Source organism: Eulemur rufifrons, chromosome 8 (assembly GCF_041146395.1).
Source record: "Eulemur rufifrons isolate Redbay chromosome 8, OSU_ERuf_1, whole genome shotgun sequence".
NCBI classification, from domain to species: domain Eukaryota; kingdom Metazoa; phylum Chordata; class Mammalia; order Primates; family Lemuridae; genus Eulemur; species Eulemur rufifrons.
The window spans coordinates 104396525-104417760 of NC_090990.1; the positions used below are offsets into that span (position 1 = coordinate 104396525).

Here is a 21236-nt window from a genome sequence, read left to right on the forward strand (position 1 = left end):
TATGCTGAGACTCTTCCTCTCATTATAAAACAATTAGTCATGCATTGCTTAATGACAGGATACATTCTGAGGTCGTCAGGTGATTTCATTGTTGTACAAATATCATAGAGTGTATTTGCACAAACCTAGATGGTATAGGCTACTACACACCTAGTCTATATGGCACAGCCTCTTGCTCCTAGCCTATGAATAATCCTGTACAGCATGTTACTGTATTGAATACTGTAGGCAATTGTAACACAATGGTATTTGCATATGTAATACTGTAGAACACAAAAAATTATAAAAAAAATATTAAAAAAACTTGGCTCACTTTCACCAAATGGAGATTAACAGGACAACAATTTCAGCATTACTATCTTTTTTCAGCGGAGGGGTGGAGAGGAGACAGGATCTCACTCTGTTGCCAGGGCTAGAGAGTGTAGTGGCATCCTCAAAGCCCACTGCAACTTCAAACTCCTGGGCTCCAGCCATACGTCCTGCTTTAGCCTCCTGAGTAGCTGGGACTACAGGTGTGTGCCACCACACCCAGCTAATTTTTCTATTTTCCATTTTCAAGAGCAAGATGGGGTCTTGCTCTTGCTCAGGCTGGTCTCGATGAACTCCTGACCTTAAGCGATCCTCCTGCCTTGGCCTCCCAAAGTGCTAGGATTACAGGCGTGAGCCACCACGTCCGGCCTTGGCTGCTTTTACAACTACTTGTTTCGTAATTTCATTACAATGACTAGGTGTGAATTTCTTTTTTATTTATGCTGTTTGATAAATATTACTTCTTATATCTTAGATTCCTATATTTCATCACTTTTAGAGTGTTTTCAGCCAGTGTCTCTTCTAAAGAATTCAAAGCTTCTTTCCTCTTGGGGCTCTAATCTTCATTTTTCATTTTGCTACCTCCTTATTGCATTCTAATTTCTTCAGAACTATATTCTTGCTTATTCTTTTTCCTTTCAAGAATTCCTATAGGTTTTTTCCTAATCTGTCAAAATATCGTTATCTATTGTTCATTTTGTTATTCCATTTAATCTTCTTTAACATCTCATACATAGTTGTGCTATATATTCTGTCTGCTAAATCCAATCTCAAGCTCATTGTAGGAGGATCTAAATCTGTAGATTCTCACTCGTGATGGTTTGCTTCCCTGTGTGTTTAGAGATCTTTGATTGTGAGCACATGCTTGATCTTAACCTATGAGATTCCTTGTGGCCTAAGTAGGAAATGTGTTCCTTCAGAGAAAAATCTATCCTGGAAGCCAGTGGGAACTAATTATCCAAGATCACATTCAACACTACTCTCCAGAATTTCAGTCAAACTGTCCAGATCACACAGTACTATTGATATGGGCATGCCGGTTAGTGACAGCTCTGCCACTCAAATATGTCCACTGCTCACTGTTCAGCTTTTGTTAAGAATGCATTTATTTTATAACAAAAGGGTCCTTTGGAAGAGATGGATGCCATTCTGCCAAAAGTTAAGTCACAATTATCTGTAAACATCTGTGTTTTTTCAACTAGGCTACAGAGCTTCTTCAAGGCAGAGACTGTAACTTATTTATTGTTTCTTTGCTGTTAAAAGGTACTCACTAAATAGTAGCTAAATGACAGGTGGATTATATCATCTTCAAACCAAATTATTCATTATGAAATCCCAGTAGCTATTCAACAAAGCTCTCAATTAAAATACGTTGGTAAAACAGCAACTGGTACCTCTTTTCCTACGCAACAACAAGGGCTTGGAATTTCTGAACTTTGGGTTATGCTATCAACTAGTTTAAAAACATCAAGGAAAAGGTCTTTGGCTTGGTTTATGCATCTTCATAGCAGCTTCTCTCTGTTGATCATCAGTTACTTGAATTACCTATCCATATGGACAAAATTTACAGAAAAGTTCATCATAATATTATGGGAGAAAAAAAGCATGAGTGACAGGATGGACAGCAACTAATGACTCAATGCTGAAGCTGCAGCCTCAAGTGTCTTGAGGACAGTAATGCCACTATAGTTTGGATAGCTTCAAATCTAATTATTAATAACATTCCTTAAATTCTCTACCTACTACCTTAGATTTGCTAAACTCATTAATATTGCTTAAATATGCATTCTGATGGCCATGACATGCATTGTAACTGGTCCAAAAGATTTTTGTCACCACTTTCTATATGACATACTTTGAGCTTCTGCTCCCAGCACAATGCCTGGACTGGCATTTGATAGGTGATTAATCACGTTTGTAAAATGGATGATGGATGGATGGAAATACCATGAAATGCCATAAACTTCAACTATAAACTTCAAACTCCTGGGCTCAAGCGATCCTCCTGCCTCAGCCTCCCAGAGTGCCAAATGAGTCTTTTTTAGGCTCTACTTCAATCTCTGTAGTGGTTACATTTTGAAATTTGCTAGCTCCCCAAAAGACCTCAGTGGGCCCTTTCAAGACCACATCCCTACCATCTATCTGAGATGGTAAACTTCTGAGATAATTGCTTTTTTACTAGTCTTTATAGTATTAAAACCTAAGTATGCACAAATAATAGTTTGTTTTTGCCTAATCTGAACTTCATATAAATGAAATCATACTGTACATACATAAATATTCCCTTTTACATTCAATCAATACTTTGTAACATTTATCTATGTATAAATCTTATACATATATACATGTGTATATGTACATATATATTGCATATAACTGAAATTCATTAGTTTTGTTTGTTAGCTGGTATTCTAACGTGCCATAATTTATCCAGTTTATTGAAGAAAAACATCGGAGTCTTTTCCTAATTTTTTTTATGATGAACAATGTTGCTATAAAAATTCTCTTTCATTAGTCTCGCTGCACACATGCAAAAGTTTCTCCAGGGAAGAAAAGCCTAGGGACAGAATCACTAGAAAACAGGGTATACGTAACAAACTGTTTTTAAAAGGGCTGTACCAATCAACTTTCAAGCCAATAGTATGAGAGCTCCCATCATGCCACGATCTTGCTAATCTTGCTGAAGATAGGCTTTAAAATTTCTGCCCTATCTGGTAGGTATTCATGCCAGTTACTGATTTTTTTGTCTCACAGCTCCAAACCTACCTATCATTCTTTGCCTCATTTTGTGATAGTGGAGCAAGACTCTGAAAACTCTAATTCCTTTTGGCTCAATGCTAGACTCTGCCATTAGAGGGCCCTGGAGTAACACTGAAATGCTGGTATGGATTCTTCTTTTGGTGGTCAGTTCTCAAGAACTGCACCTACAAGGGTGCATAGCAGCGGAGGCCTGCTTGTGCAGTTCAGGGACAGATGTTCTCCAGCCTGTTTCTTTGCCACTACAGTGGGAGGTAGCATGTTCCTATAGCAATCCACTGTTTCCTCAGATCTGGATCTCAGCTAGGAGGAATAAGGCTCCTTATTCACTCTTCCCTCAGATCCAGAGTTAGTAAGTGCTTTCTGCACATACCATCCTATCACATCTTAGAGTTCTTTCTTTTATTCCTTCTAGTAGTCAGCTACTTACATCTACTTAGCAGTTCTTCATTTTAAATTTTCCCTGTTGAAATTACTGCGTGGGTTTTCTCTCCTGACTGGTACCTGACTTACATAGTATGGAATGATATAGCTCAGCAGTTCTAGGGCTATAGGACATGTGATATCACAACAGACTGGATGCAAAAGTAGATAAAGAGAGTTTAACCATCTGTTATTAAGCTAGATGTTAAAGAGATCTGCAAGAATGTAAAATAATACCCACTATTTCTCACTAAGCATTTTATGTTTATTTTTCATTAAAATGTTGTTTATTTTAAAAGTGATTAATAAACAATTTCTCAGTTTTAACTTCTCGTATCAGTATGAGGTAAAGTATTCTAATTTTCTGTCATTTTCTTATTATTAATAGATTATAATTCTTTATATAATCTGGTTATAAACTTTCTTGACTGCATTGTAAATATTTTCTCCCACTTTGTGGCTTGTCCTTTCATTCTCTTTATGGAGTCTTTTGATAAATGGAAGGTCTTGATTTTAATGTAGCTGAGATTATCAATTTTATGAGATAAGGTCATGAGATATTCTCCTATACTGTTTTCAAAAGATATACTGTTCTTCCATTCTACTAAGTATCCCAAGAATGGAAAAATAAGCACCACATGTACTCACCATCAAATTGGTTTTAACTGACCAACACCTAAGTGCACATATAGGAATACCATTCATCTAGCATTGGGCAGATGGGAGGGGGGAGGAAGGGATGGTGTATACACACATAATGAATGCAATGAGGCCGGGCGTGGTGGCTCACGCCTGTAATCCTAGCACTCTGGGAGGCCGAGGTGGGTGGATTGCTCAAGGTCAGGAGTTCGAGACCAGCCTGAGCGAGACCCCGTCTCTACTAAAAATAGAAAGACATTATATGGACACCTAAAAAAATCTATATAGAAAAAATTAGCCGGGCATAGTGGCGCATGCCTGTAGTCCCAGCTACTCGGGAGGCTGAGGCAGTAGGATCGCTTGAGCCCAGGAGTTTGAGGTTGCTGTGAGCTAAGCTGACGCCACGGCACTCACTCTAGCCTGGGCAACAAAGTGAGACTCTGTCTCAACAACAACAACAACAACAACAACAAAAAAAAAGAATGCAATGAACACTGTCTGGGGCACGGACACCCTTGAACCTCTGTCTTGGGGGAGAGGGAGACAAAGGCAATATACATAACCTAAACATTTGTACCCCCATAATATGCTGAAATAAAAAAAAAAATGGGGAAAAAAAAAGATTTACAGTTCTTTCACGTTTAGGTATTTAATTAACATGGAATTAATTTTATTTACAGTGTGAGTGAGATCTAGTTTCATGTTTTCTACATAAAGAGCCAATTATACAGCATTATTTATGAAAACAATTTTTTATACTACCTGCAGTGTCATAAACAGATCAAGTATACAAATACACACTGGTCTGTTTGTAGACTTTCTACTCTGTTCCAGTTGTTTATTTGGCTATCCATGTGCCAATAATATGCTGCTTTATTTATCTTAGTTTTATAATAAATCTTGGCATCTGGTAGAGCAAGTCCTCCCACCTTGTTGTTCTTCAAGAGTTTCTTGTCTTTCTTTTATTTATTTTGGGGGGGGGGGAGGAGTGTGTTCCTTCCAAGTCCACAGAAAATTCAGTCAATTTGTAAAATATGCAAAAAATCTAATGAGATCTTTATTAAGATTGCACTGGATTTATAAATCAATTTGGGAAGAACTGACATTGTTAAATATTAAGTTTTTCCTACCCACAAATATTTACTTAGGTTTTTTTTTTTTTTTTGCAATGTTTCTTAATTACATTTTAAAATTTTCTCCATAGACCAGCTGAGGTCAAACTCTGCTCTTGTTTCAGATCTCATACTATAAACACATATCCTTTTCACAGTCTATTTAGTGTCATGTTTCTTTGCATTTTTGTACATTTTATTCATTTCACTGTTTAAATCCCCAAAAATAGTCCTGAAGTGCTTTCTACTGTTCCTATGCAAGAAGGCTGTATGTATGAAGATGTGAGTTAGATAAACTTTGTTCAGGAATTGGTGCTGTTGGCTGTGAGTTCAATGTTAATGAGTCAACGATATATATTAAATAAGTTACCTTTAAATAGAAACACTAATGAAAATACAGGAACCCTGCTGAGTGCAGCAGCTCACGCCTATAATCCTAGCACTTTGGAAGGCTGAAGCATGAAGAGAGCTTGAGGCCAGGAGTTCCATCTCTACAAAAAATACAAACATTTAGCTGGGTGTGGTGGTACACACCTGTAGTCTCAGCTACTTGGGAGGGTGAGGCAGAAGGATCACTCCAGCCTAGGAGTTTGAGGTTGCAATGAGCTATGATTATGCCATTGTACTCTAGCCCAGAGAACAGATCAAGACCTTGTCTCAGAAAACAAATAAATAAATTACAAAATTAAAAAAAAAAAAAATCTCTGTAAGGCTGCCAATAAAAAAAAAAAAAGAGTAACTTTTCCCTTCAATATTTAGTGAATTTTCTGGTGAAGGATTTAGGTCAGGGATGTTCTTAGGGGAAGATTTTTGGTTCCTAACTGATTTTATCGAATGGTTGAGGAATTTTAAGGTCCTTAATTTTCTGAAGCCACTTTAGTTACTTGTATTTTTAATTTTCAAATTCATTCTTATAAAACTGTTATCCCTTTCTTACGGTCTGTAACATCTGTAATAATTTCCATCTTTTACATTCCTAATACTTTTGTTCATGCTTTTTCTCTTTTGTCTTGATCAACCTCACCTAAAGTTTATCAATTTTTTTTTTTTTTAAAGAGATGGGGTCTTGCTTTGTCACCCAGGCTGCAGTGCAATGGTATGATCAAAGGTCACTGTAGTCTCAAATTTCTGGGTTCAAGAGATCCTTCTGCCTCAGTCTCCCAAGTAGCTGAGACTATAGGTGCATGCCACAAGGCAAAGCTTAAAGTTTCTCAATTTTATTTTCTCAAAAAACTAGTGTTTCCTTTGTTGAACCCTTCTATTGTATGTTTGTTTAGTCTTGTGACTGTTTTTTTCCATTATGATAAAATATATATAAATTTTAGTATCTTAACCATTTTTAAGTATATGGTTTCAGTGGCATTAAGTATAACGAAACTGTTACCAACCATCACCACCATCCATATCTTTTCATCTTGTAGAACTAAAACTCAATGCCCATTAAACAATAACTCCCCATCCCCTGACCCCTACCCTAGCCCCTGGCAAACACCATTCTATTTTCTGTCTCTATGAATTAGACTACTCAAGGTACCTCACCATATATTTCATTAGTTTCGGCTCTTATTTTATTATATCCCTCCTTTCTTCGGTTTATTTTGCTCTTCTTTTCAAATTTCTTGAGATGGAGACTTAGCTCATTTTTAGAGCACTTTTATGTTCCTTTATAAATGCTTTACATGTTAGCCTACTTAATCTTCACAACATCCCTAAGAGATAAGCTGTACTATTATTCTCACTTTACCACTCTACCAAGTAGCAGATCCAGGATTTAAACCCAGGCAACCTGATTTGCAAAGCTTGCATTATTAACCTCTAAACTCTGCTGCTTCTCAAGAAAGAAGAGACACACCAGGAAGAAAAATTCACAAACACTTATATTAAAAGATATATGAGTGTCTGGCAAAAACAATGGCTTGTTACTGGGACATGGGAGAACAGGTGGCAAGGATGAGAAGAAGATTGAGATTTGACTATAGAGGGCTTTAATTGCCTTCCTAAGTCAAAGTAAGTCAATGAAGGCTACTGAGTAACATCCTCGTCTCATTCTTTTGTACTTCATTCTCATCTCATTCTTTCATTTTTTTTTTTTTTTTTTTTTTGAGACAGAGTCTTGCTTTGTTGCCCGGGCTAGAGTGAGTGCCATGGCGTCAGCCTAGCTCACAGCAACCTCAAACTCCTGGGCTTAAGCGATCCTACTGCCTCAGCCTCCCGAGTAGCTGGGACTACAGGCATGCGCTACCATGCCCAGCTAATTTTTTCTATATATACTTTTAGTTGGCCAGATAATTTTTTTTTGTTTTTCTATTTTTAGCAGACACAGGGTCTCGCTCTTGCTCAGGCTGGTCTCGAACTCCTGACTTGAGCAATCCACCTGCCTCGGCCTCCCAGAGTGCTAGGATTACAGGCGTGAGCCACCGCGCCCGGCCTCTTTCATATTTTTAAATGTTCAATTTCCTATCTTCAAGTAGGGACCTTATCTGTAAAATAAGGACAATACTCTTTGCCTCTAATTATATTATGCAGTTGATTTGAGAATCCAAGATAATAAAGACAGAAAGAAATAAAGCAATATAAAAATATATTTTAAGTGATCAGAGCAGTACTTTGATAATATTAATTTGTTAATAGTAGTAGGCATAATCCTCTTCCTCTGAGCTAACATTTAGTAAGTGTTTATTATATATGCCAGTCACTGTTCCGAGCCCTTTATATATATTGTCATTAAATATGAAATGTCCAATTTCAAGTGAAAAGTGTAGTTTATTATATCTCAAACAAGCAGTACAATTAATCAAAGTATGTGCTTAAACTGTCAACACAGTTTTGCCATCTTAATGGTAGCTCGTTTATGCCAGCATCGAAGAAGCCTGGAGACCAAGTGGTGATGGAATCACGAAAGGCTTGTTAAGAATTAAGTATTTTTCCTTGCAAGAAGTAGTCCAAAGTCTGGAAAAAGTGGTAGTCAGTTGGTGTAATGTCTGGTGAGTAAGGTGGATGACAGAGAGTTTCCAAGTCCAGCCTCTGTAGTTTGAGCAATGTTGTTTGTGGGACATGTGGTCAAACATTGTCTTGCTAGAGGATCGGCCTGTCTCTATTGACCAATCTCGGCTGCTTGATCACAAGCATCCTCATCATTTCATCCAACTGGTTGCAGTAGACATCTGCTGTAATCGACTGACCAAGATTCATGAAGCTGTAGTGGATAATATCAGTGCTGGACCACCAAACAGACATCATTAACTTCTTTTGATGAATATTCGGTTTTGGACTGTTTCCACACTTCATCTCCATCTAACCATTGTGCCAAATGCTTGCAATTGTCAAAAAGAATCCATTTTCCACCACAAATAACAATACAGTATAGAAATGGCTCACTTTTATGTTGTGACAGTAAAGAAAGGCAAGCTTCCAGATGATTTCTCTTCTCTTCTGATGATTGTTTAATTATGTGGTACCCATCTATCCAGCTTCATTACCTTGCCCATTTATTTCAAATAGTCCAATATTGTTGGAATAGTAATGTCAAACCTTGCTGTTAATTCATGTATAGGTTGAGATGGATTTGCTTCCACTACAGCTTTCAGCTCATTATTCCCCTTGGCCTCAGGTCGCCCACGTGGCTCATTTTCAAGATTAAAATCACCATCTATGTACTGTGTATTCATTAGCCACACCCTTCCCAAACACCTCATTGATATTTCAAGCTGTCTGCACAGCATTGGTTCCATGACAGAACTCACATTCAAAAATAACACTAATTTTTGACTTATCCATGGTTTCACAAAATGGCTCTAAAAATATTTTGAAAGATAATCATAAGCCAAACCATGCATATGAAAGAATGAGGATGTACCTTCACAATAAAAAATAAAACAAGAAGTGTTGGCCGGGTGTGGTGGCTCACGCCTGTAATCCTAGCACTCTGGGAGGCTGAGGCAGGTGGATCGCTTGAGGTCAGGAGTTTGAGACCAGCCTGAGCAAGAGCGAGACCCTGTCTCTACTAAAAATAGAAAGAAATTATATGGACAGCTAAAAATATATAGAGAAAAATTAGCCAGGCATGGTGGCACATGCCTGCAGTCCCAGCTATTCGAGAGGCTGAGGCAGTAGGATTGCTTGAGCCCAGGAGTTTGAGGTTGCTGTGAGGTAGGCTGATGCCACGGCACTCACTCTAGCCTGGGCAACAGAGTAAGATTCTGTCTCAAAAAAAAAAAAATAAATAAATAAAAATAAAAATAAATAAATCACAAATACAGTTGAATGATGAAGTATTCAGTGTGGCTTTGCAATACCATTCTAAAGTGCGTCGGCTATCACAGGGACAGGTGTTAGCCAAAATTTTAGGTCTGTGAGAACAGATAGTTAAATTTTATGAAGAACAGAATCAGCAATATGAATTATTGAAAGATTTCTATAGGAATGCAGCATTTCTGTTTGATATGTCAAATCAAAAAACTTGAATATTTCTTTGCAAGGTAAATCTAAGTCTATATATGATATATGGCCCAAAATCTTTTTCCAAAACACTTCTTCAAAAGAAAATTTCAGATGAACATTTTCCCCAGTTAGCAAAGATCACTGATGAGCAGGATAATATATGCAAATCATCCGAAGAATACGCAGCTGTTACAGACCTATTAATTGGAGAATATACTGAAAGTTTCGCTGACTTTGAGAATCATGACATCATACTCAAATTAGCATTTCAGCCTCACTTTGTTGATATCACCAAGGCACCTGAAGAACTACAGATGGAACTGACTGAGCTCTGAGTAGATGACTCTTTCACATTTTAAAACTTATTTGTATATTAAAAAAATTGTGCATTCCAATAATTAAAATCATTTGAACAACAAAAAAATGGCAGTCTGATTAAACTGCATTTTACATACTGCAGAAAACCTTGAGACAGCTTGGTTTTACTCTAGATTTTACTGTCGTGCCACTCCACTTCTTCCTTCACCAACATGCAAATTCTTTTCCCTCCCTGCCAGCCAGACAGGCAGATGGGAGAGGGAGGCGCAGCCTTTGTTTGTCAGTAGTTCTCGATTCTTTGATGTGAAAGGGGCAGCACAGTCATTTAAACTTGATCCAACCTCTTTGTATCTTACAAAGTCAAACAGCTAAAAGAAGTAAAATAAGAAAGCAATGCTTGCGGAATATATAGTACATATTGGCAGTGCTCGCCTCATTACCACTCGCCTGCTTGCTTCTCCTGTTCAATCGTTTCTTTGGAAGGCAGTGGATTTTTGTTTTGCGTTTCTGTCTTCTTCAATTTTGACATTGAATTTCTTGATCTCAGCCATATCAGGTTTATCAGACCTGGTTGTGGAGGAAGCGGAGCAAGGTGCAAGAGCAAGCAGGATCCATTCTACACAGTGACCACCACCAAAGTGTCAGTATATGACATTTTAAAGTCATTGTTTGATGCTAAGAAAGAGCCAATGGAACTATGGAAAAATGCAGAATTCCACGCCTTTGACAACATGCACAAAAAATGCTTTCTTGTTTTTCAACCACTTATTGCTGTGAATCTACATTCTCCTACCTAAGCCAAATGAAGACACCCTTAAGGTCACATGTGACTGATACCCATCTAGAGGATCAGCTGAAACTGTGGACCTTCATGCTGCAACCAAACATTCAAATGCTTTCCAGCAAAAAGCAAACACAATGAAGTCGTTAAAAGGTTAGTTAACTTTAAAATTAACAAATAGTTTTCATTTTTTGAAATTATTAAGTACATAGTAGTTAGATTTTTACAAATTAATGTACATTTTTAAGTATATCTAATTGAAGCTTCTTGAATGCGGTCTTAGTTGATCATAGCTAAATTAATGCAGCCTTCCAACATGAAAAGGTTCCCCACCCCTCTCTTATTACATTTACTCTTGGGTGGGGCTTCTGTTATGTGGGGGGGAAAGTACCATTTTTTTTTTTTTACAAAAGGAAACTTTTTCCTAATTACATTTTTAAATTAGTTATTGCTAGCATATATAAGAAAGCTATTGATTTTGTATGTTTAAGTTGAATCTGGCTATTTAGCTGAATTTTCTTATTAGGTGATTCTCTTGAGTTTCTTGTGTAGGCTAGGGATTGGCAAATTACAAACCTCAGGCCAAAGCTGGCCTGCTGTCTACTTTTTAAATAAAGTCTTACTGGAACAGAGCCATGCCCATTTGTTTCTGCATTGTCTATGATGCTTTTATGCTAGAATGACAGAGTTAAGTAGCTGTGACACATATACTATGGCTTGAAAAGCTTAAAATACTTAACTATCGGCCCTTTACAGAAACGGGTTGCCTATCTGATGTAAGTAATTACGTTACCTGTGAATAATGACAGTTCTGTCTCTTCTAAATGCATTTCACTCATTCATTCACTTCTTAAAAAGTGGGACCTCCAGCTTAATGATGCATGGTAATGATAGAGGACTTTTGTCTTGGAATGCTTCGTTTCACCATTAAGTTTAATGTTTAGAACTCTAAATACAGATCACCCATAGTACTGCTTTTCTTACTCAAAATTATACTGGATCTATATATGTAAAGAGTCAGCATAGATTAGTGGCAAAGAACAGCGGGATTTGGGGTCTGGACAGCCTGAAGGAGGAATTCTGGCTACCCACTCCCAGGTAGCTGTGAGAGCTTAGGCAATTTACCTGACCTCTTCAAGCCAGAGTTTCTTCTTCCTTAAAATGAGGGTAAAAGTAGTACCACTGTATAAATTTGTTCTCAAAATTAAATGATAAAGCACTTTGTAATAATATTTGGTCAGTTATAAGTATTCAAGAAATGGTAGGTATTATTATTATTTTATATATCTTATACTTAGTACATTCACATAGGACCATATTTTAATCTTTTGTAATAACAAAGTAGACATTTCAAGTTAACAATCCAAAGGAAGGAACAAGGATCATGCAGTTCTGACTAGGTTAATACTAACAAATGGGTCAATGCTAATAAATACATAATCTGAGAGAGTATTTAGCTATTATGATTGTTCCATATAATTGTTTGTCCTGTAATTGTGTGTCTCCTGTACAAAGCAACAATTTAAAAATATGAATGCAACACAAAGAAAATGCAACAAATACAGGGCAAAAATAAGATCAAATATAAGTTTGTACTATACATACCAGAATCCCCCCAAATGTGGGGATGTCTAATAGGTATTCAAAAGAAGGGTCCATGGTCAACATTTAGGAAATGCTGTTTTGAAATCAGCACTGTAATGCCCCCAAAAGAAGACAAATTATTGATATGATAATGTGCCTTCTGAATCTTCAGAAGAGGAAAGGCAGTATGGATTATTCTCCAAACTTATTTGCTCATGAAACCCTTCTTTCTCTGACCATTTCATAAGAATACACTGTGGGAAATGCTGCATACAAATTCTGCTAAGAATGGAGTAAATCAACATGAAGGTGGGAATATGAAGTTGAGAAGTTTCCATTTCTCTTTGATTACACAGATTTCATGGAGAGGGGCAAGATTGCAGAAAGATTCTGAAAGAAGAAATGACATGTGTTTAAAAAAAAACAAAACAAAAGCAGAACAAAAACTGAAGCACTAGTTAGAAAGAAGCATATCTAGAGAGTATCACCAGGAGATATATATTGTCAAGTAAGGATATGTAGCAGACCAGCTTTTGAAGATGGAAGAAAAAATCATTGAGTAGTGCTGAAAAGAAAAAAAAAGAAAAAAGAAAAGAAAAGGGAAGAGAAAAGAAAAGAAAAGAGTTTTAAAAGGAAAATGTGTGCATTATCAAGAAAGTTACAATGAACTAGTTGGGCAAAATATCCTTGGATCTTCAAGCATGTTCAACTATTACAGCTCTTACTACTGGGTAAAAAGGGAAACTAAAAGTCCAAATTTTCTAAGGTTAGATTCTACAGAGCAATAAAAATTTACTTACTTCACTAGAGCAGCTGCTTCAGGAAGTACGTCAGCAAATGATTCACGGAATATGATTGCATTTTTCCTCTTACAGTTCTGTATGACATCATTGGCAAGGTAAAAGAGATTCAAACGGTGGGGATACGCAGCTGCAGATGACAAAAGACAACAAATAAAACCAAATGAGTCCATATTTATACTTAATTCAACTTATTCCAAATACAATGTTTTCAAACTATAACTGCTTTTATACATGGATGTGAAAGGATGGATGTAATTACATAGAAAGAAGGAAGGATGGATAAACAGATAAATGAACTAATGGATCAGTTTACTGTACATACTAAAAACTTTGACTACTTCAGGTTAAGTTTCTATTCAAGGTATTTCTCAAGTAGATTTCTCTTTCACTTTGTATACATTTGGCACTGACAAAAACCATTAACTCTGGAGAAGCTAAAATAAAACAAAATTGTACTGCCAGGAAGATAAAACAATTAAGTTGAACAAGCTGAACTTGCTGTGGAAATACCAAGGTTAGTGGAAAGAGCATGGGCTTTGGAATAGAATCAGAATGTGACTTCTGGCAAATTCTTTATTACTGTAGACAGAAGACCCTTTTCATCAACCAACTCAGACACTACTCAGATACACTCAAGTCTTCCCATTTACATCTGCTGAAAAGGAGGCTCTGTTGCTACTTTCATCACTAGGTAAGTGTCCTAAAATAATATGATCCCATGTTTATACCTACATTAAGTTTTTCAAAGGCCTATGACAAGGCCCAATCAATTTACTACCTAGAACACTGAGCAAAGCCACTGCAAGTTTCATTATTATGCTGGACAATTTCAACATCTGTGTCTTTGATCCATCAAGTTTTCTAGTCTCTCAATTCCTTCTCTGACCACAAACTTCCACTCCCATTATACTTGTTTTTCAATTTCATCAAGATCTCAATTCTTTATTTTCTCTAACACTACATTCTCCTCCAGTACTCAATTTTTTCTCTATCGATTTCAGAGTCTTTGGTCCATTTTTTAAACCTTTCCCCTCCAATCAGTGTTCTATCACGTGCACTTAACAAAAATTCTAAATTTTGATCAACCTAACAGAATGTCTTTATTGCTGCTGCTGGATTCTGCTGAAGAAAAATCATACCAGAAGGCTGGGCAAGGTGGCTCATGCCTGTAATGCTAGCACTCCGAGAGGGCAAGACAGGCGGATCGCTTGAGCCCAGGAGTGTGAGGTTGCAGTGAGCTATGATGACACCACTGTACTCTACCCACGGTGACAGTGAGACTACCATCTCACAAAAAAAGAGAGAGAGAGAGAGAGAGAAAGAAAGAAAAATCATACCAAAAGAGAATTAAAACCACAGAAATTCAGTCTTCTTCATGTGCGCCCTCAATGATATATACCGGGTCTGTCCAGAAAGTGCCCAGCCATGTAATATGAAAAATGGAGACATTTATTGAAGAAGATGTAAGAAACACTGTATGTAGGACAATGATACCTCAGTCCCCTTCAAAGTAGGCACCTTGGGACCTCACACACAGTTCTCCCAGTGTCTCTTAACCTAACCCGTACACGTTCAACATTCTCAGGTGTTCTGCTTGTTGCAGGCCTTCCAGAACATGGATCACTTTCAACAGATTCTCAACCATCTTTGAAACGTCCATGCCACACTTTTACTTGCACTGCACTCACTGCATCGTCCCCGAAAGCCTTCTGAATCATCTGACTAGTTTCTGTGGAGGAGTGTTCAAGCTTAAACGCAAAATTTGATGCAGACTTGTTACTCTACTTGCTCAGTTATTTTGAATGCGATGGCCACACAGCACACATGCTCACTCAACAGTGTCTAGCGTCCCACTGACCAGTACAGTGAAGTTGTCATTGTTCGTGCGTGAGCATTCCAGTCCACTCTCTTTGGCTGCCAGGTTATATCGACATCATGCAAACCGTTCTCGTTATGTTAACAATGGCTGGATACTTTCTGGACAGACCTTGTATAATCTCTCCATGTGTCCCTAATCAGCATCCTCTCTCTAATAGGTATTTCAAATTTTTATCACTCTTGTCAAGCCCCTATCTTACTACATCCCTTCTTACTCTTAGAAGATAACCTTATATGCTATTACACAGGGAAAGCAGAAATCATTAGATGGGACTAGTCTCTTCTGAAAAAATGTATCTGTACTTAAAATCATCCAGATCGGTTTACCTAGTAAAAAGTGTTACTCCTATTGAAGAGAAATCCCTCCACTAGATACTGTTTCCTAGCTTCTCTTCACTCCTTGGGAATGTTATACTCCATTAACTATCCTTGTTTCTTGTATTTAAATTTGTTTGTATAAATTTTTTTTTCTTGTACCTCTTTCACCTCTTACTCTGTTGCCCAGGCTACTAGAGTGCCATGAGGTCAGCCTAGTTCACAGCAACCTCAAACCCCTGGGCTCAAGTGATCCTCCTGCCTCAGCCTCCCGAGTAGCTGGGACTACAGGCATGCACCACTGCGCCCAGCTAAGTTGTTCTATTTTTAGTAGAGACGGGGGTCTCATTCTTGCTCTGGCTGATTTCGAACTCCTGAGCTCAAGCAATCCTCCCGCCTCGGCCTCCCAGAGTGCTAGGATTACAGGCATGAGCCACCATACCCAGCCTCTAATTGTATCTTGATTCATATTTATATTAATATAGTATTCCTTCTGGCTCTCTCTCAACATGTATACATGCATGTCTCTCCTATTTTAAACAAGTATTTTTGTGGCCATCTTAGGTTTCCCCTAGACTTATCCTTTCCCTTCCTTACCTTTCTTTAGTTAAGATCTTTTAGATTCTGGGGTCTGAAAGTTTTGTATGTACATTCACTATCTCCACTTTAACTCCCATTAACTCCATAATTATAGGAGCTACCTTTTATTTTTTGCACTTAAAATATGCAAGCTACTATGCTAAGAGTAGATTATGTTACATAAATTATGCTGTATCATTTATGTTGCCAACAGTTCATTTAAACAGCAATTACCAAAGTTACCAATAAATTACAATTTATTAAACCCAATGGAGATTTTTAAAAAATGTTATTTGCTTGTGGCTTTTGGCACACAGAATAGTTTCTTTTTTTTTTTTTTGAGACAGAGTCTCACTCTGTTGCCCGGGCTAGAGTGAGTGCCATGGCGTCAGCCTAGCTCACAGCAACCTCAAACTCCTGAGCTCAAGCGATCCTCCTGTCTCAGCCTCCCGAGTAGCTGGGACTACAGGCATGCACCACCATGCCCGGCTAATTTTTTCTATATATATTTTTAGCTGTCCATATAATTTCTTTCTATTTTTAGTAGAGATGGGGTCTCGCTCTTGCTCAGGCTGGTCTCGAACTCCTGAGCTCAAACGATCCGCCCACCTCGGCCTCCCAGAGTGCTAGGATTACAGGCGTGAGCCACCGCGCCCGGCCCAGAATAGTTTCTTAATTTCTCCTTTGGCTTCTGTCATAACCACTCTCAGTTTTCTTCTTACCTCTCTCTGGCTGCTCCTCCACAATCATGTGGAAGTAGGCATTCTGCCTGTGACTATCCTCCTTTAAATGTTGATACTCTCCAGGCTTCTCTCCTGAGCACTCTTCACAATTTACTCATAGCATAGTGTTTTAAGATTTCAGGCTTTAAGTCATCTGTTTTATTCCTGGCTCTGTCACTTATTAGCTTTGGGGTCTTACACATTACTTCACTCTTCTATGTCACTTTCATTGTAAAATGACAACCTCAGAATTATTAGAACTAAATAGAACAATGTATGTAAAGCATTTAGGACTGGGCTTAGCACACAGAAAATGGAATGCTATCAGCATAATCACCCACTTCCATGGCTTTAAGTACAAGCACCTATGTAACGACGACTCTTATATCCACACATATCAAGCCTGGATTTCCCTTTACCAGTCAATGTACAAATCCACTTCTAAGTCTCAGAGGTACCTTGAGCTTGAGTTTTCATATTTTATTAATCATCTTTCTCCTCTTCCATTTGTTACTGCTCTTGTATTTAGCTATAACTTTAGCAATTTTTTTTTTTTTAAAGGAGACAGTCTCACTCTGTCACCTCAGGCTGGAGTTCAGTGGCCCAATCACAGGTCACTGCAACAGCAAACTCCTTTTCTTTCTTCAGGTCTCAGCTTATATATAACATCTTCAAAGAAGCATCCCTTGACTCCACAAGACTATGCCTTTAGTGCACCATGTCTTACACCTACCATAGAATTTATCACAGTTTTGTGTACTTGTGTGTATACCCCACTGGAGTATAAGCACCCTGAAGGCTGGGATTCTGTCTTGTTTACTACCATGTTCTTAATGACTAATTCAGTGTCTGGTAAGTGCCTAATTAGTATTAGTTAAATGTTTGATGGAGAAGTTAAATTTTCATAGGCAGAAAGGAAGGAGAAGAACATTCCAGAGAACAAGCCATGAGCAAAGGTGCTGAGTAGGACTGTTATCATTCCCATTTAATAGATGGGATGAAGTGAACTGTCCAAAGTCATAGCTTTTAAATGGTGGAGCTGGGATTCAAATCCAGATGGTTTGGCTCCGGAGCCATACTCTTAACCACTCTCTATTTTTATTTGTCTGATCAGGAGGGTCTGCATGGAAGAACAATGGAGAATAAACAAAGACAACAAATTCTTTTGAGACTTAAATACTGAGCTAAAATGTTTTAGTCTTTATTCTATGGTCAAGAATAAATCATGAAAAGTTTCTATATAGTAGGGAGTTTTAGAAAAAACGCAAATAAATAATTTTAGTGCTAGAAATAATAACAAACAGAACTAATTAACACCATAAGGAAGCAACAAGACAAATCCAGAAGGTGAGATACTCTACAGGACAACTGGCCCACCCTCGTGAACGGTTAAGCGGCATAAAATGTACTCGACAGATTAAGAGAGACTCAAGGGACATAGCAATCACATGTAATTAATTTGTGTTCCTGGACTGGTTATAGGTTTGGACTAACCAGCCAGCTGTAAGTGACATTATTGGATTAATGGAGGATATCAGAATGTGGTCTCAGATAAGATGAAAATATAATCAAATGAAAATGAAGAGATCATCAACTGGAAAAAAAACAGTAATTACAGAATAATCTCATTTTAGAAAAGAAAGTTGTACCTTTATTTGTATAATAAAAGAGATCAGAAAGGATATGAAACTAAGTTTTCATGGTACTGATCTTTAAGAGGGATCTATATCTCTCCTCCTTTGCTTGCTTGTATTCTAATTTTATATAAGACGTATTTGCTACTTCCATAATAAAATGTTATTAAAGAAATACAATTATTTTTGCCCAGAAGGTTTGAAGTAATCTGTACTTCCATCCTGGACTTCTTTGAACTGCAGACTCAAATATCCACCTGTCCACCCAACATCTCCACTTGGATATCTAATAGACAGCTCAGAGTCAACATATCCAAAACTAACCAGAAGGTCAGTTATATCTTATCTCTTCCTCTAAACTGTCTCCTCCTATAGTCTTCTCCATCTCAGTAAATGGCATTTCTATTTCTTCTGGTGGCTCCAGGAAAAAATCTTGAGTCATCATTCACTCTTCTCTATCTTTCACACTCTATATTCAAACTATCAGCATATCTCATTAATGCTACCTTTGAAATACATACCAACGTAGGAATTTACAGATACGGAAAGGTGGAAGGCTAAAATTAACCTTATGGTATTGGATTATAATTAGAAGTCTTGATATGAACTGAGTTATATACAGAAACATAGATGAATGAATATACGTGTTTGTGTGTGTATATACATACAACTATTTCCTACATCTTTCTAACCAAAAAGGCCTAGAAGCAATGACATTCCAGTAGCAATGAGCAAATCCAATGCCTAGATCTTGGTTTCTAAGAGGAATTAGGGTTTCTTGGAGAAATAACTGATTCCAGGCCAGGATACAAGAAGGGTCTGAACATCTTGCACCAGAAAGTAAAAAAGCACTCAAAGAATGATGTCAAAAGAATAAGGCACCAGCCTGAAGGGTTCCTATTAGCAAAACCTATGACAAGCTAAGTGTTAAAATAAGTAACAGTAAAGGAATATGACCCACTGAATGAAACAAGAATCCACAAATATGCAGTGATGTAAATAATAAATGGGGTAAGGGGGAAAACCCTGCCTTATGGTCAAATGCCAACTAAAAACATTGAGAAATGATGGAATTTTAAAAATCAGCATTGGCAGCCATCACATTAAACACTGACTCAAGCAACAATTATCAATGGATGCCAAAGCTAGTGAGACAAAATTTAATGAGGAACAGGATATTTATAGAGTCTCAAACTATTTCCCCATAAAATACTCACTGGCTTTACAGTGGAGAAATCCAGTAAACATCATCTTAACCAAGTTATAAAAGTTTACATCACTATTAACGGGAAAGACATTATGTTCCTCCAAATACAATGCATTAAGAACACAGCATCAGTTTTGTGGTATTCCTGCCCCAAACTGCATAACCTGAATTTAATAATAGGGAAATATCAGACAAATAGAAATTTATGGAGATTCTACAAGTTACTGGTCCATACTCTTCAAAACTGTCAAGGTCATGAAAAACAAAGATAGACTGAGAAATGTTTCAGACTGAAGAAAACAAAAGAGATGTGATAGCTAAATGTAACACATAATCCCGGACCTTTAAAGACTATTACTGAAACAACTGGCAAAATAAAACAAGGATGTGCAGATTCAACGGTAATATTGTATCAACATTCATTTCCTGATTCTAGTAGTTGTATAGAGGTTACTTAACAACCATTACTGTGGATTGAATTGTATCCCTCAAATATTCATATGTTGAAGCCCTAACACCCAATGTGACTATATTTGGAAACAGAGCCTTTAAGGAAGTAATTAAGGGGCAGGCCCGGTAGCTCATGCCTGTAATCCTAGCACTGTGGGAGGCCGAGGCAGGCGGATTGTTTGAGCTGAGGAGTTCGAGACCAGCCTGAGCAAGAGCGAGACCCCATCTCTACTAAAAAAAATAGAAAGAAATTAGCTGGACAACTAAAAATATGTATAGAAAAAATTAGCGAGGCATGGTGGCACATGCCTGTAGTCCCAGCTACTTGGGAGGCTGAGGCACAAGGATCGCTTGAGTTTAAAAATTTGAGGTTGCTGTGAGCTAGGCTGACTCCACAGCACTCTGGCCTGGGCAACAAAGCTAGACTCTGTCTCAAAAAAAAAAAGAAAAGAAAGGTAATTAAGGTTAAATAAGGTCAACAGTAGGGCCTTACAAAAAAGACACTAGGCCGGGTGTGCTCACTCCTGTAATCCCAGCAATTTGGAAGGCAAAAGCAGAAGGAACTTCTTGAGCCCAGGAGTTCAGGGTTGCAGTGAACTATGATAGAACCACTGTACTCCAGCCTGCGCAACAGAGTGAGACCCTATCTCTTAAAAAACAAAAACACAGCAATAACAACAAAACACACCAGAGCTAATGCTCCCTTCCTCCACCCCACCCTCATAGCAAATGTGGCCATCTATAAAACCTAGGAGAGAACCCTAAACTCTGATCAGTAACAAACTAGACTTTGATCTTGGACTCTGCAGCCTCTAGAACTGTGAGAAAATAAATTTCTGTTGTTTAAGGCACACACTCTGTGGTATTTTGTTATGGCAGCCCAAGTGACTAATACAACTATATAAGAAGAATATCCTTGTTTTTAGGAAATGAATACCAAAGTATTAAATAGGGCATCATGTCTGCAACATAGTCTCAAATAGTTCAGAAGAAAAAGTGTGTAGAGAGAACAGTAAGAGAGATAAAGCAAATAAGGTAAAATGTTAATAACTGAGGAATCTGAGTGAAAGGTACACAGGAGGTCTTTGTAATACTCTTGCAACTTCTTTAAAGATTGAAATTAGTTAAAAATAACAAGTTAAAAAATATATAGACTCCAACTACTACTTACCACCTCTATCACTGCCTCCTGATCTAAGTCACCATCACTTTTTGCTTGAATTATTATAATAGATCTCCTAACTGGTCTCCCTGTGAGTGAGCCTTGAAAAATATAAATCTGATC

General features: G+C 37.6%; 1 protein-coding gene across 10 annotated transcripts in view; it reads right to left on the reverse strand.

Moving 5' to 3' along the window:
• The window catches only part of RPRD2 (regulation of nuclear pre-mRNA domain containing 2), a 92945-nt gene that overhangs the window by 27331 nt on the left and 44378 nt on the right, over nt 1-21236 (reverse strand). For all 10 annotated transcript variants that reach the window (XM_069480674.1, XM_069480673.1, XM_069480671.1 and 7 more), the window contains exon 2: nt 13164-13293. In XM_069480674.1, coding sequence (XP_069336775.1) covers nt 13164-13293 — 130 coding nt within the window. The remainder of the gene's footprint in view (nt 1-13163; nt 13294-21236) is intronic.